Raw genomic sequence first — 16,738 nt, 5'->3', positions numbered from 1 at the left:
ACACACCCACTGCTCCCCATCCAAACCATGCATGTTGACATTTACATGTACAAGTTGTCCCCATTGTCAAGGGTCTGTAAAATGGTGAGAAGTAGACTAACTTAATAATACTAATGACATTGAGATAAACCAGTTATCTGAGTCCTACAATTACCCAAATCTGCCATGTGTATCTATTCTTCATTTGCTCTGCCATGTCTGGCTTTGAAAGGCCCCTCTTGATAATGTGGCTGTCTGTAATCCGAGTCGACTGTGACCCCGCTCTTACACTGTTCACACACACCAAAGATGGAGATGGGGCTGTCTTTACAGGGAGAGAAGTCTATTCAGGAGTTGTCTGTTGGAGGCTTTTCTGTGTGAGTATACACAGCCTTGTGAGTTCCTCTCCTTTTCTCCAGTCTCTTTCTCTGCAGGCAAGCCCTTGGCGTCTACTGTAGTCCAGTGGGAAGACTCATTTTTTGCAAGCATTGCCAAGATTTCTATTTGAGGTCTAAAATGTGTATGCAGACGGATGCATATGTCCTCTCTCTCTCTCTCTCTCTCTCTCTCACTCTCTCTTTCTCTCTCTCTCTCCCTCACACACACACACACAGGGGGCTGTTTCCTCATCGTTCACACTGAGAAATGCACTGTGAGGACGTCCTTATCCCGCAAACCAGACCCTGCTGGATGCTCTGTAATAACAACTCCAGCCGTCTGCTGTCCAATCAGCCTGGCTCTCCACTGTGTGCGTGTGTGTGTGTGTGTGTGTGTGTGTGTGTGCGCGTGCGCGTGCGCGTATGTATGATTTGCCCTAAGATCTGAAAGCACAAAGTGCAGAAAACAACTTTTTTTTCCCCCAGAAAATCAACAAAGGTACAAAGAACCCACACAACAAAAATAATTATAGTAATCCTAGAATACATTTTAGAAGGATACTATACACCCTGAAAAAGATGAGTTTTTGAAGGTGTGGGTACTGATTCTATATGGAACTGCACTGACTCAATGAACTCTAATTTGTTTTTTAAAAAAATGGCAAATCAGAGTAAATGACTCAGTGTGGTGCTTAAAGGTTGTGTTAATACTGCTGATTTGGAGCATTTTGCGCATTCATAAAGGCCAACAGAACCGTTTTCTGGTGCTGTTTTGAAGCGTAACACTGCAAAACGTTAAGTCCCTAAAGGAATATTATAAGTATATTATATTGTTGTAGATAAAAGCTTCCACTCTGCCTCTAAACTCACTACTGAGTCGGCCTACCGCAGACACAAAACAAGTCCTGATGGGAAAATTATAGCAACATTCCATGCCATGGGAGATAAACCCCCGCTGCAGAAGTTTCAGATGGCTGTCACATTTACAATGTGTGCGTGCAGCTGCAGAACTAAGTCCGCCTGGCTGCAAGTGCTGGGGGGGATTTGGTGGGCATCCGTCAGCGCTAACTGGAAGTGACAGTGTGCAGAGAGGTCCTAATTACTGTCTCAGCTGACTAATTGTCGTCTCTGAAGAACGTATTCCCACTGAGGTCCCGGGGATCTCATTGACAGCGCTGCTCAAGACGTACGGGCCGGTGCTGACATCGGCATGCTGTTATGTTCAAAGGCGTCGCTGGAGCCAAGCCACAAGTGGGAATTGTGAATATGAGCCGTTCAAAAACGGCAATCATCGCCGGCTGAAGTGGGGCGTGGTGGGGCTCGTTTGCGAGAGACGAGAGGTGTGATGCTGTTGCTGGGAAAGGGAAAGGGACCGTGTGTGTGTGTGTGTGCGTGCGTGTGTGCGCGCAAACTGGAACCGAAAATGAATCTTCGGGGTGATGCCATACAAGAACCATTTCTGATTCCACAAAGAACCTTTCATGAACATTTTAATAGCCTATCCCAAAGAATTCTTAGTTGATTAATTCTAAGTAATTCTTTGTTATTGGATGGTGGGTGATGGAATAAATGTAAAAAAAATAAAATAACCAAACCCCTCCATAGTATATATTGTGCAAGTGCAAATGAGGCTGTACAAGGGCAGATGAACAAAAACACAATGCAGGAGTCTGAGCAACGCAGTGCAGAAATGTTTCTTCTATGGCATCACTCTGAAGAATCATTTTCAGCACCTTTATTTTTCTGTGTGTGTGTGTGTGTGTGTAGGTGTGTGTGTGAGATGCTGTCCTATGCTTAAAGCTGCTCAACCTCTCGCAGCCCTTATCCAACTTGCCACGGTGTTAAGACATCCTCAGCTGTAGTCATCATGACATAATGGGCGGATGAAGTGAGACCGTTGTGTAGCTCTCTCTGAACACGCCGGAGCCATCAGCATTGAAAATAAACTGTACCAAACAGAATAATGCAGCAGAGACGGGCCTTTAGTACGGGGTGACTGAACTGAATGAGCGTCTTCTCTTTCAGGGTCTTACCATTCAAAGTGCATCAGCTTCTCGTTTCCATGGTTTCCTTGCCTCTGCCAATGCTATCTTTCCACCAGCCTGCCAGCGAGAGAGAGAGAGAGAGAAAGAGAGGGAGAGAATGACAGAGGGCTTTTAGCAGTGGTTATCTCTCCCTTTGCATAAAGTCCCCTTTGCATTACCCAGTGCATGAATGGCATCTGAATAAATACACCAGCCAGCTCGTATGGAAGCCTCCCCGGGTTACAAGCAAGTGGGTGTGTATAAACTCGTCTAATTTGCGCTCCTCTTCAAAAAACGACATAGTTTTGATCATGGAATGGGGGGGGGGGGGGGGGGGGGTAGCGACATCTCCCAGAATGGCACAGGGGGTATTTTCCTATTAGACACAACGAGCTAAAGGAACAGGATGTCATGTTTAACATCACAAAAACACTATTTTCTCACTTCCATCAACCCCTAATCTTTCTTCTCCAGTCAATCCAGTGCTATAGCTGGTTGGGCGCAGACACTCATATCATCTAGGATGGCTTGTAACCAGTGATGTAGTGGAAAATTAAAAGGTGGGTAAACAATGATGATCAAGGCAAACAACCACCAACATAAAAAAATCAATCATACTTTCAGAAAAACATTATTATAACATTATTATATGCTTTTTATTCCTATAGCCTCAGTTTGATACTACTTTGATTTTGGTAATAATGATTTGTGTCACTCCGCCCACTCCCAAATTATTCCGCCCATGAAAAGGCAGCAGGTGGGTTCACCCTCCACTACTAAACCCAGGATGTAGTACCTCAGTTCGGGGCCAGAGGGCGCTGTGACAGCAGAAGAATAGCAGCGCGCCTGTCAGTCGGCGTCTCCTCCCCGGGCTCAATAAGCATTCCTTTCATGCTGTGCGCGAGGCTCTGCTGACTTATACGGAAACCCTGAATTTCTCCATAATTATGCTAATGGCCCAGATGGTAGCATGATGAGTGCCATTCTCTTTGATATTCTCACACTGCAGAGTGCTGGTGTGCAAGACCCACGCAACCCGACGCGCGTTGAGAGTCAATGTTCACACCACCTACTTGATCCCATGTAATTACTTCTTGTTTCCTTTAGCTCGATGCATGCGAACCTCTTCACTATTAAGTGACTTTGCTTTCATTTGTGAAAGGGATTTGACAGATCCGGTATAATATAAACGACGAAGTAGCACTCCAAAAAGCGAGGGTAGGTGTATGTAGATTTACTCTTTTACTTACCAGCACCCCTTAAACAACTGTGGCAATCCTGTAGCCTAATAGGAGGATTCAATACAAATATAACAAGAACACCACTGGAATATTATAATGGTACCAGAGGAGATGAAGAAAAAACGTCATAAATATTTAAGTACCACAAAACACTATAAGCCCCTATAGGAATATTATAGGGATATTATAGTGATTTTACTTTAGGGACAGTTCTGCGCAACACACACACACACACACACACACACACACACACACACACAGGCCGGCCATTCACACTTGAGCCATATACAATGACCGTCTTCATCCAGGGTTTGGATGCTGCCGGTGGCGATCAAAGAGCTCTTTCACATCCCCGTTGAGATTAAACGGGCCCTCCGCCCTCTCGTAGCAGGGGCCCACCACTGCACCTATAGCAGCAGCTGATGCATCGGCCCGTGTAGAGCTGCAGTGGGGGTGGACGCTGATAAGGTGCATGTAGTGTTAAATCAATAGCATGTTGGCCCACGCAGCAGCCGCAGATGCCCGTCCTATAGGAAGGAGCCTCGTTTGAACTCGCTAATCAGATAGAAACGCGATAGGCGCGCTTACAACCTCGAGAGATATTGCATATCTTTCCCCGTGAAATCTATCCAGCATTGGGGTCTCCGTGTGTGAAAGTCACACACACTTTCGCGTCGGAGGATGGTTCACACTCGAGAATAGTCGGTTGCTGGAAGGCTTTCAAGTCTAAAGTGGAGTTATTTGCATAGGTTAAATATTCGTGCCTTTCAGCGGCTTCTGTCGATATTACGGATTTGCTGTTCTGCCAATTTCAATTCCTTTCATCCCACTCCTCCCACATTTCTGGAATGAAGGTGGAAATTGTTGAAAAGGTTGCCGCTTGGAAATCCTGTAAAGGAGATTTGAGAACGGGAAGTTGTGAATGGCAAACACACAAAAGTAGGCCTGCAGAGCCTACTTGGCTCTATGGGAGAAGAATCAGTGCCGCGATATCCTGCAGCCATAATAACACCGCTCTGTGTACTGCAGTTGGCCAAGAGTAAACTGAGTGCTGACTGAATTATTTCTTCATGGACCTCATACAAGATGCCAATAAGCTTCAAAAATCCCCTCTGTGTGAAAATGAAGCATTTCTGGTAACACATACCTACTATGTAGTAATTGGTATAATCTCAAAGATACAGCAGCACAGTTTTCTGTGTCTCTGTCCATGGTGCTGAAGACCCCGCGCTGCCGAAAGGAGCTAATACACATAATGAATTAAGATAAAACATAAATTCGAGATAGCAATTTTCCTATTATGCCCCTTCAGTGTAGGTAATAACATCTGATGGATCACAAATTAACAAAAAAAACAAACATAATCAATGGGACGCTGATAAAGTAGCTTCCTTTTGGCCCTACAGTTCTAGGGGCAACTAATTCTTCAGCGTGATCCCATTCAAACTGTATGCAGTAGCCTGTTAATAAGTTTCGACGACATAGCTACCTTGCTTTTATGAATGGACCCGGATCTTGTGGTCATTTGGAAGGACTCCAGGTAAGATTTCACCCTCAAGTTACAGCATCAGAATGCATTGCAACGCTGCACTAAATGGATATTTACCTGCGCGTCTTAAAACGCGGGGGAACTTGACGCCAAGTTATATGATAAATTGGAGAAACGGAGAAACTACACCCTTAAGAAAGGTCGAGATTAAGTTTATCTCTCTCTCTCTCTCTCGCTCGCTCTCTCTCTCGCCCCCCTCCCTCCTCCCTCCTCCTCTCCCTCCCCTCTCTCTCTCTGGTGCGCGTTCACAACACTAACCTTGGCTCGACGTCAGAGCCTGTGCAGCAGTGCAGTATAATGGGAGCGCAGGCAACCCAGAGCGCCTCATAGGGGGCTGCATATCGCTGCTGTATCCTCTGCTCGGCGCTCTCCAGCCCCTCTCCAACCCTCTCCAACACCTCACCTATAGCCCATGCATGGGCTCCCCCCTCCCCACTGGATCTGTACCCCTCGACATGGACGTCCCGCCGTCCCTCGACCCGGAGGATTGTTGTTTCTTGGCGCAGTGAAGGAGGAGAAGGAGAAGGGGAAGGGGAAGGAATCATGCCGGGACTGCTAATGGATTTAGGGAAAGCGCAAGTGACCATGCCGTGATCTTGCGCATCCAGGGCCGCCGTCACCCTGCCTTGCCCAACGACCGTAGACGAATTACGGGGGAATCGAACCCGCGCACCGGGGGGATTAAACCACTGTGCATTTTTTACAAACAACATGAAGATTACCTCCCATCAGCTGATGATAAGCAGTCTCGTTTTCAGGTTCAACCTCAGGCTGATCCCGCTTCTGCTGCTGTTTCTTGGATACTCTCGCGGGATGCCGCACGTTTTAAGATTTGGTAAGATGCTACTTGTTGTTTATAGTACGATACAGTCTATTTCTACGGTGTCTATTCACACAAACTGCCCGGTGATTGTCCACATTGAAATGACATTCATAGGCTGCAGTAGCTGATGTGTTGAGACCTTTTCGTCCCACTCTTCGTGCTGTTTTGTGTCGTAGAGTAGAGAGTTGGAAAACAATTTATCCTGACCACTGAAACCATCTGATGCTTATCTGAGGAATGGTCTATAGGCTATGTGTAGCTTTATTTTATTTATGTCTCGTCACATTATTCTGAAATTATTTTTTATCATGTGGCTCATGCCATTCATCAAGAATCATTGGTTTCCACGAAGCTTGAAAACAGTGATAACTTTGAATGGAAATCAGCTGTAGCTAGCCCATGTACCAAGAAATAGTCCCGTGCAACAGCTCACGACTAAAGGCAGCAGATGAAACTAAAGAATAAGGGGCTTCTGCAAGTTGGGAATGCATAGACAGTTTTGACAAATGTTTTCCCTTTGATCCACGGATCTTTGTCCTGCTCATAATTAAGCTGCACAGCAATTAAGCTGGGTATCTGCCTTATCTTTGGCTCGCAGGTATTCATCAGGACGAGGAACATAACTGTCAGTGTTAATGCTCGGTTTCCCTCTCCGGCGCGGACACTTGATATCTCCATGGCTTTTTAAACTGCTGACACCCCAACATGTCCTCTGCAGTAAATGTTTACATGTAAACATTACCCCCGGAGTGCGGATCAATCACTCGGATCAGTCACAGCCTGGGCCAATCGATACGCCTGACAGTAGTTTTCAGCTTTCATCCCACTGAACCGCTATCGATCGGGATTTCCCGTGGTTTCAACTGATTTGATACCGTTATCTCAATTTATAACGTTGATAGTCGCGGTCCTCCGTTCTGATTGGCTGAGTCACGTTCGAAGCCGCTGTAACGTACCCGATAAACACACACCTGTAACCGCATAGCCGTTATTTTAAATATGCACTAAGCGAAAATCACCTCTCATACCGGTACTTATGCGTCGCTCAGCAACCACGTTGTTTAGCTGCTCTTCAAGAGACATATAGCCTAATATTAGCCTACAAAATATATTTCATGAACATGTTTTCCTGCTGTGCTGCGTTGCTTCCGTTTTATAGCCTAAAAACTTTACGTCGTGCCCACCAACGCCTCTGCTCTGTTCTAAAATCACTGTAAAGCGCGCGGCCTCTCGTGGCTTCGACTATCGCTTAATTAGATCCGTCTCAGGATGTTAGCCTAGCTGTGCTTTGCCACTTTTTCCTCCGTCGCATGTGTGCAGACAGAGCCTCGCGGAGTGACAGGGGAGCCCCTCCTGACAGCGGATGTCATCAAATGTTGACAACACATCCTTACAATCCCCCCCCCAATCCCCCCGAGGGTCCTGTTTGAGAGTCAGGCCGCGTCCGCACGCGCCGCCGCTATGGCAACGGGATGTGCTTGTCTTCCTGCTGCATCCTCCCACCGTCCTCGCCCGCGATCACCGATTTCCCGTCTCGCACGTTGTCTGACAGAGATGCCGCGGCGTCAATTCAGTAATCCCTACGGCAAGGCAAAGTCCCTGCGTCTGATAGAAATTGACACCAAAACTTCCAAACCCTCTCGTAATGACTACATTCCCGCGAGACAAAGTGGAGCAGTGAATGACAAGGTGATATTATTTGGTGGAAACTATCTTTACATATAGGAGCTGGTCCTGCATTCTCCTCTGATGTGTTTTGTTTTAGGTATGGCTTCCAAATTCTGGCAATTATCCCTTGATCATTGCTCTCCATTATAATGACAAAAACTACAAGATCTAATTCTGACTCACTTTAAGCCTGGTGCCACATATAGCCTAGAACCAATATGTCGCCCATGCAGCAGCTGGATTTGCAACGCATCTGGCATCAGTAGCACACCAGAGACGCCTCCTATCTCTCACCAATGCGAGATAGGAGGTGACTCATGGCAGTGAGATCTTTGGCTCTGGGCTAAAACCACATGCTTGATTTCTGCGTCGTTTGCCAGTGATAGGCTGGAGCGCAAGTGCTTGTTCAGGACCACGGACAGCGACCCGGCTTCTTGGCAGCGCGGCCTTGCGCCTGTTGCTATTTCTAACACAATCTCTTGTGTGCAAAAAAACAAAATGGACCATGACAAATACATCCTCGAGTTTGTTTTAATGACTGGGATATTCTGTGTCCTCTAAAGCTCACGATTTATAGTCTCTGAGGGTTTTTTTGCAGCATATTTTATCCCTGCTGGTGAAGAGCATCCACTTCTCATCTTTCTGTTGTAAGAATACATTACATATGACTCCATTTGGTGTAATTCATTCTTTTTAAATAGAGGGTATGCTTATCTGTCCGTGTTTGCTCACAAAGGAACTGGGGGTTTTTTCTCAAAAGAGAGAGATAGATAGGCCTTTCTTTCTGAAGATAATATGTGTATGGGTGATGATTTCAGAGAGGAAAATTGCCTGTGAGGGTGTGTGTGTGTGTGTGTGTGTTTTGTGAGTGAGTGTGCAGTAATGTGCACCACCAGAGAGAGACAGAAGAGAAATACAAAATGGGCAGATGTACCTAAAAAGCCCAGAGAGAAATTTGAGCCATTGCTCCGACTCCAGTGCGTTTCCCGTCCTGCAGGATGTGCTGGCTCAGCAGATGATCCCAGCTGCTCCTGCAGGAGGCCGGCTAAATGAGGAGGTCAGCTCCCCCGGGACGCCCTGTTCCCTTCCCACCCCAAGCTCCGCTCTCCCCGGACTCGCGGACTCGTCTTGTACAACCGCTGTTCCCCTGTCAGGCCGAGACCTTTACACACTATAACACTGACGCATATTCAGCCCTTTGTATTCCCAGCACTGCTCTCGCCGTGCGGAGCGACAAGTGTCAGGGAGAAAAAAGCGTCTCGGCAAGCGGCTGCAGGCGAATATGCTAAGCTCATTTCAGAATTGTATTTGCGTTGTGGCTAATTTATAGATCCTGCCTGTGATTGATTTACTTGGGTAATGAAATGGACCCACTGCAGGCGTTCAAAGGTGTAAACAACACACTTTAGACGCGTATTCAACGGCTACATTTGTGGCATAATTCCTTTTTTCTTTTTGGATTCTTTTTTTTTTTTTTTTTTTTACATCCAGTTCACACTTGTCACACTTAATGAAACTTTCTGGCTGCTGATACTGCTAGAGGTCTTGGGGAGACAGAGCAAAATGGATTTTTTTCACTCGGACTTTGCCAAATCCACACCCCTCGACTCACTTTGTTCCCTTCAACTTGCTCTCTTTCTACACTGTGCAGGTTAAACTAAAATATGCAAAATGTCAAAGCAACCTGAACTGAAATGAATTCCACCAGCCTCACTGTGTGGCAGGGAAAAGAGCTTGGAATTGGATTTGCAAGCGAAACTACAGTTTGTTAAACTACAGTGTAATATTAAAAAAGTTTTGCCTACCACCCATAGGTGCTCATAGGCTGACATGGACGTCTGTCAGGAGAGATTGCAGGAACATCTGACCTTCAGTATGATGTTTCAATATAGGATGCTGCTATTGGGGAAGTGCAGTTGTCTCCCTGTTGGCATGTTGGAATCTGAGGTTGCTTTACAGTCTATATGACAGCTAAATAGAAACATTAAGAGATCTCATTTTCCTTTAATACACAGAAATAGCATTCACATGCTTCCACAGACTCTACACACTGACATATGTGTATGATCTAATTCAGCCGTCCCCATAGCAAATGGTTAGCTACTACACAGAATGAGTCATCATATCTGCCATTCTATCACACTTGATTGAGTTTCACATACAGACAAGTTTCTTATTCATAAATTCCCTGAGGGAGAAACCCAACAACAACTCCACGACGACAGTGAGGTAATGTTTTAATTCTGATGACCACAGGGGGTCTGCGACTGCGGAGCCTGGGACTGATAGCATTATCAACACCATCTTCAAACAGCATTGGCAGCCACATGCAGCGTGTCCCTGGGCTGTCAACTGCTGCTCAAAGCATTGTTGACTCAGAGATGCTCATTTTGTTTGTTTATTTCCTGCTTATGTTTATATTTTTCCGCTGTACAGCGGTGCCTGGGAATACTTATGACTTAAAGCACAACAACAGTTTTCATTTTGGAAAGGAAATCAAGTCATTTCTCAGTCCTCTGGCAAAAAGACACATTCCCCTCCGGTGGAAGCTAAGTTTATCTAACTATTTCCACAATGCGGTGCCAGGATAAAGGTCCTTTATTGTTTCTCTAACATTTAACATTGTTTTCATCCCCTCGACTCTGTTCCGGCAGTGCAATTACAAGGCTGACGAGTACACGCAAAGGGTAGTGGGAACGAATTCAAGGGGAGTTTGTAGTTAATTGACTTTATTTGCTTTTGCTTTCCGCCAGTCGGAATTATCAGCGTGCTGGAGTTTAGTTTTGGATTGCAGGAATTATGGATAACACCCTGTGCCCTGGCCTGCTGCCAGTGCGTTCACAGCAAACACATTTAAATAGGCACAAAGCTGCTTAAAATATTCATGTGTCACTCTGCACCCGCCGTAGCTTATAGAAATACGAAACTATCTCCCCTCCGCTTGCAAATGATTTCCATGGTTTAAAAATACCCACCGTGGGTTTCAAGAACAAAGAGGAGATCTGTCTTACATTAGCATGCAGCACCACACATGGGCTTGAAGCAGGGAACTATCTAGATGGATTTCTAAAACATGTTTACGGACCTGAGTCTTTGAAGGTCTTGCTGCCATGCCTCAGTTACAAAAGGCTCGTTCGATGGTGATTAATTCACAGCTACATTTTCCTTGCCATTTTGAAATGGGAAATGTCTGTGAGGTGTGAAATTAGGAGATAAGAAGTCATCTTTCTGCGCTTAGCATTTAGTCTGTTTTCGAGGTTTATTAGCTACATCGCAGAGGGATTATTTGCATTGCATTGGGCTTTAGATGATTGACCATGTCCTTGTTTGCTTGGTGGCATCCCATAATATACAGTATATGCATCCCTAACCAGTTCCAACACAACTGTCCATAAGCCGTTGTCGCACATCAGAGTAAATCCTGAAGAGCTGCTGTTTGCCACTGTTCTTCCCCCGCCTTGTCCAAGACATGATTTCTGGGTCGGGCTTTCATTATTCACAGCCCATCGCTCTTTGTCATTGTCAATCAGGCATTTCCCAGGGTATCGGCAGGGTGAGTGGGTTATATTTGCGATTGCTCTGTGAAACTGTTCCTTCAGAAGAGCCCCGCAAGCCCGCCTCGCCTCGCCTCGCCTCGCCGCCCGGTGGCCGTGCTCAGAGAGTTGACTGAAGGTCAGAGATGAAAAAAACGCGCACAAGGAGTCATTTTCTGCTGCTTTTAACACATGTGGAGCGGTTCTTCTCACAATCCTGCCGAGGGGAGGTGGGGGAAATTTCGAAGCAACCGAGAGGTGTAAGAAAAACAGAGAGAGAGGGAGGGAGAGAGCGAGAGAGAGAGGAGTCTGTAAATAAGTGAGAGGAAAAACTGTGAGTGTTGTGGCCAGTAGATAGAGTAAAGATAGATTAGCTTGCCTCAGAGCAGTTCACTCTCAGACCACTCTCAGTTGTGGTCCACCCTCTTTAAGTCTTTTACTGTTTTGTGATGGCAGACAGGACAGCAGAGTATGTTCCGGCAGTATAGTGGGAAGCCAGGAGTTGAAGCCACACAGTATTAGCGAGTTGAAATGCAAAATTTGCCCCGGAACTATGGATATGCATGAAGAGGCAGCTTTTACAGGAAAGAAAAACATATACACACGCCTGGTACAGACTTGTTCCCATCCAAACCACATATTTTTAAAACCTCAGGGAATCCAAACATGTATTTTTATAAGGCAGTCATCCATGTAGATTACACATTTGGCTCGTTACATATTTGGCTGCCTCCACTGTCAACACACTCTAAGATGGTAGGAATCAATAAAATCAATATCTTTCTAACGCTGACAAGCATAGCAAGTTACATGTGCCAAATACCCGGATGGCCCCTGCATATCTATCACAGGTCACCATCTGTGAGAATACAAACAAGAAAACAAACAAAAAAAAAATTAAAAAAATAGAGCAAATGTGTACTATAAGTAGGATGTGTGTGGGATCGCATTAATAAAGCATGTCGGTGTGAATTAATGATGACTTCAAACAGCCGCGAGCTGCAGGGACGACAGTACACACTCTTGACGCCTCTTGTTGTTTTTTTCCCTTCTTTACCATGGATCTGTCAAAGCAGACGGCCTCGTTCTCAGCCCAGCTGGATCGGCTCATACAATATGAACATATTCACTACTACTTGATAGTCTGATCCAGCCCCAGAGATCCACCTGTATATGTTCTGTACTGTCCTGTGTTTTTAAGCAGCGTAATAAATAGATGTCTCATTTGCTCCAATATTATGCCATGCTGTACATCATTATGTGGGAGTAATGTGTGAGACCTTTAACTTCACAGGAGCTCAATTGGGCTAATTAGAAAATGGGATGTGATAGCTTTGGATAGGGAAACAAACATGGCTTGTCAATGGAGCTGATGATAGTGCTAATTGAGGGTCAGAGCGAATGTTTACTGTTTACTCTATTATTAATACATGTAGGAGGATCATTCGTGGCCTTTTGTCGGATTTGTTTGTTGCCGTGGCTCTGTTTTAATTATGCATTTATAATGTCATTCATTTGGTTCTGGGGGCAAATATATTGTAACGCAGTGTGTAAATCTATCCCGCAAACCAGATCAGCCGCCTGTAAATTCCAAGCACACAGGCCAAGTAAACACGTTCGAATGCACACACACTGCAACACATTGACGTCAAAACTACATGGGACTCAGGAGCCGATCGATTGCAGAAAGCCCTCCGGCTGTGTTGGCTCCGACGCGGGGCACCGATCAGGTTAGGATGCGGTACCTTTATCTCCAGCCAGCTGAATAGGGGAGGAAGAGGAAGAGGAGGAGCAGAGCGACTGACTGAAAGACAGAAAGCAGACTCTGGGCTCCCATTGACATCTATAGATGGATGTCTGAATGTTTCTCTGTGTGAACCAAGGACACGGGGGGGAATGTGTTCTGTGGGCGGAAGTATTGAGGACAGCTTACTTAAAATCATGCTCTTAGAGTCAGCATGACACTCTATTGTCCGCCATCCACTGGGGCTATATGCAAAACATCTCCTCCTGTGACAATGTTGAATTTCATTTTATAAGAGGAGAGGAGAGGAGAGGAGAAGGGAGAAGCGGGCGTGATTGTGTGTGCTTTGGCTAATGTAATAGACCAGACAGCCAGAAAGTTGGCTGCACAATGTGAGTCGCCCACACTGGAAATGACATGCTAGCTCCATTGGTTCGATGTGACCCATCCGCCCACCCCTATTCACCCAGCCACACACACACACACACACAACATTATGACAGACTGGGACAGACTTGGATTGATTTCCCATCTTGAGCCATCTGCCCGATGTGTTTTTAGATTTTCAGGAGCGATAATGAATCCAATAGCCTCTGCCTCCCTTTCACAGCCACCAATGAGAAGTGCCCACACTCAGCCGTTGCTTTTTAGACGCCACAAAAGACGCTGAATTTCTTACCCAGCGGGCCGTGAATGAATGTGAGAGAAGCTGAAAAGAACACTAGACTGCAGATTCAACAGGGCTCTTGATCTTTGCGCCAATTCTACAAGTCTCTTTTCACGTCTTTTGAGAAATGCTGCGTGATTGTGCATGCATATCGGAGGAACCGCGTTATTCAGTAAATTTTTTTTTTTTATTTGCACCACCACAAGCCTCTGTTTGGTTATTTGCCTTTCTGAAGTCTCTCTTTCATGTCTCTCTCTCTCTCTCTCTCTCCTGCGATCGTGTATGTGTGTGTGTGTGTGTGTGTGTGCGCGCATTCGTGGAACGAGAAACAGAATTGACACATTCTCGCAGCCAAGTGTACCTTATTGACTCGAACCTGTAGCTACGATTATCAGGTTGCTTGTGTACAGCGGTGGCTGATGGGAGACTGATGAACCCAAACCAGAAGCTGACATTTTCCTTTCCCGGAGCTGAGGGAGAGAGAGGGGAGGATGCAGGTGTCCGTTCAGGTCTAATGGGCCATCCATTCAGTCGTTTAATTGAGTGTCCTTTATCTGCCTCCAGTGACCTCTTTTATTCTCCATTTCTCCTTCTCCGTCTCTCGTTTTTTTTTTTCATCCCTCCCCACCCCGACTCCGACCTCTCCTCTTTTTTGGCTGTCTGACTGTACACCCGTTTGCCATCTGCGCCTTTTCTATCATTTACTGTGACTTTAGACGAACAAGGCCATCATCTGTTGTTTTCTAAACACATCTGACAGCCTGTAAGGAGGCGGCAGGCGTGATGGTGAGGTGAGGCGGGCCTTCAGCATCAAATCAATATCCAGAATCCTGAAAATGGGGTGTTTCTGTCGATGTTCTTTCTCCTGCTTTTCGTTCTCCTTCTTTGTTTCCCCCCCATTTCTCTTTTGTCCTCTCTCGTCCTTCCTCTCTCCGCCGTGCCGTCTTTGCCTCCCCTCGGCTCTCGGCTCGTCTCCCTCTCCACTCTGCTCTCTCTCTCCCTCTCATCATCCCCCTGGTCTCCGTGTCCTTGCAGACACAGGCGTGAATCCTCATTTGACATGCCCATGCCAAACCTCCATTTCCCATTGTACTTTCTGAGTCTGCCGTTTCAAATCAAAGAACACCTTCTCTGTCTCAGGTTTTGATTGAACTTTCCCATTCCCAGACTAGAGCGCTGTAGGTATTACCACCCTGGTTTGCTTTACACCGTGTCTAACAAAATATATGGAATCTATTCCTAATATTTAGTTGCGCCCGCTTTTGCACAATCCTCAATTGTCTCAATGCTGAAAAGTCCTTCTTTAACCTGTTTCCTCTCCATCCTCTGCATCTCCCTTTATGACTGAAATGGCTTCAATTTGTGAAATCAGTAAGGGATCATAGATTTTATGTGGATTCATCTGGTAAATCTACTTTGTACACACAGTGTATTGTAAACCACTAGGAATGATTCTTCTTGGGAGAAACTCTAATTGTCTAATAATTTTTTTGCATTAAGTATCACTGCATCTTAATGCCAAAATCTATCTCATTTACTTTGTACTTCCAATTAACTGTTTGCATATTAAAAGCAGAGATTAGCAGACAGCATTTCCCCTTCATTACCATTACCTAGCTGATAATATTAATCACCATCTATGCTGCTCTATTCTCCCCTGCTTCTCTGCGTGCATCTCATTGTTACAGATTACTCAGTAACATAATCCATTGGGATTCTCAAACTGAGAATGTCATTACTTGTCATTACTTTATGGATTTTGCCTCAAAAATCCCTTGACTATGATATTAAACTGTCAATTTATTCCAATTGAAAGGATATCATTCGAACATTATTTCAAGTTGTGTAAGGAATTGTTAGCGTTTGTAATCTAATAAAAAGCGAAGCGTAGAACCCGGCACACTATCCTCCAATGGTATTTAATACGATTACATAGACGGCGTTTCAACCCTACTGGGTCTGCGTCAGATGTCGATGTGAGTGAAACTCCAGCTGTATCCACTGATCATGGCCTTGAGGTGTTAACTAGTGGGAGGAGTGGTGATTGACACTCCCTCTAACCCTAAACAGTAAATGTAGAAAAAGTAGGGAAAAGTATAGGAAAAAACATTGTAATTGTGTAAGATGTAATAAAGATGTGATTGGAGCATAGTGTGTGGGTTCTACACTTTGTTTTTTATTGGATTTCATCTCAAACTGGCACCTAAAAGGATGATGTGCGTTTGACTAACAATTCTTTTTTAACGTCTGTAATCTAACCATCAAAATGACTTTTCTCCCCCTCAAAAAAGTTTCTGAGAAATCCCAAAAGTAATCAGCTGCAAGAATCTGCAAATTTATTAGTGTTTGCTTTTTTCCAGTAACTGTAAAGAATTAGAGTTTCCAATTTGTGTAATCAGATTACTGAAATCCTATTACATGTCATCTTTTCCTCCCTCACCCTGCCTCTTATACAACAGCTGAGCTGTGAACATTAAAGCGCCGTCTCCTGAATTAATTCTTGACCTTTGGCTCTGGCTGGAGATAACGTCTGCCCCTCTACAAGAAAGCAAGTCTAATTTTGCAGTCACTTTGTACAAAATGACAATGGAGGAGAGTGTAATACGGGGCCATTTTGATGAGCAAGGAGAACAGCGAGAATTAAAATGAGAGCGAAGGGAGCGAAGAGGGAGATAGACTCTCATATCATTTGCTGCGACCTAATTGCAACATAAATTGAACATTTTTTTTCACTTTACACCAAGGTCAACTGCATATAATGAATGTTAAATGCATGTTGAAGATGTAATATCAGCTCATTCTACTGTCAGGCTCATTTTAAGTCCTTCCAGATAGAGTTTTAAATAAACTGTAAATGTAACTAATGCTGGAAAACAGCTGGGAATCCCACTGTATAAGTTTCAGCGATGTTCTTTTTGAGACTAAAAGATTACACTGTTAGTCAAGTGCTCATCTATATTTATTTTGCTGACTGGTAATGCTTTAGGGCTGGAGACTCCAGGGAGCCTAGAGACACCCAGTCCATCCTGACTCACTCACACTCCTCAGCTACGATGCCATAGAGAGATGTAAAACGGACATAACGCCCTAATGGGTTTTATCGCACTAGGGGAAATGGTAGACACACACACAC

General features: G+C 45.0%; 1 protein-coding gene across 2 annotated transcripts in view; it reads left to right on the top strand.

Moving 5' to 3' along the window:
* The first annotated feature begins 5,715 nt into the window (after positions 1 to 5,715).
* Positions 5,716 to 16,738, top strand: part of LOC139661872 (glutamate receptor ionotropic, kainate 2) — a 55,238-nt gene continuing 44,215 nt past the window's right edge. Inside the window, exon 1 of one of the 2 annotated variants that reach the window (XM_071540441.1) lies at positions 5,716 to 6,005. In XM_071540441.1, the coding sequence (XP_071396542.1) occupies positions 5,882 to 6,005 (124 nt within the window). In that variant the 5' untranslated portion in view covers positions 5,716 to 5,881. The remainder of the gene's footprint in view (positions 6,006 to 16,738) is intronic. The other variant, XM_071540440.1, reaches the window with a different exon arrangement.

This window comes from Centroberyx affinis, unplaced genomic scaffold, assembly GCF_046629955.1.
Source record: "Centroberyx affinis isolate AG114_WGS23_722 - 3 ecotype Tasmania unplaced genomic scaffold, CSIRO-AGI_Caff_v1 ptg003635l_1, whole genome shotgun sequence".
In the NCBI taxonomy this organism is placed as follows: domain Eukaryota; kingdom Metazoa; phylum Chordata; class Actinopteri; order Beryciformes; family Berycidae; genus Centroberyx; species Centroberyx affinis.
Note: the sequence above shows the minus strand (reverse complement) of the source record. Positions and strands in the feature narration are given on the sequence as shown.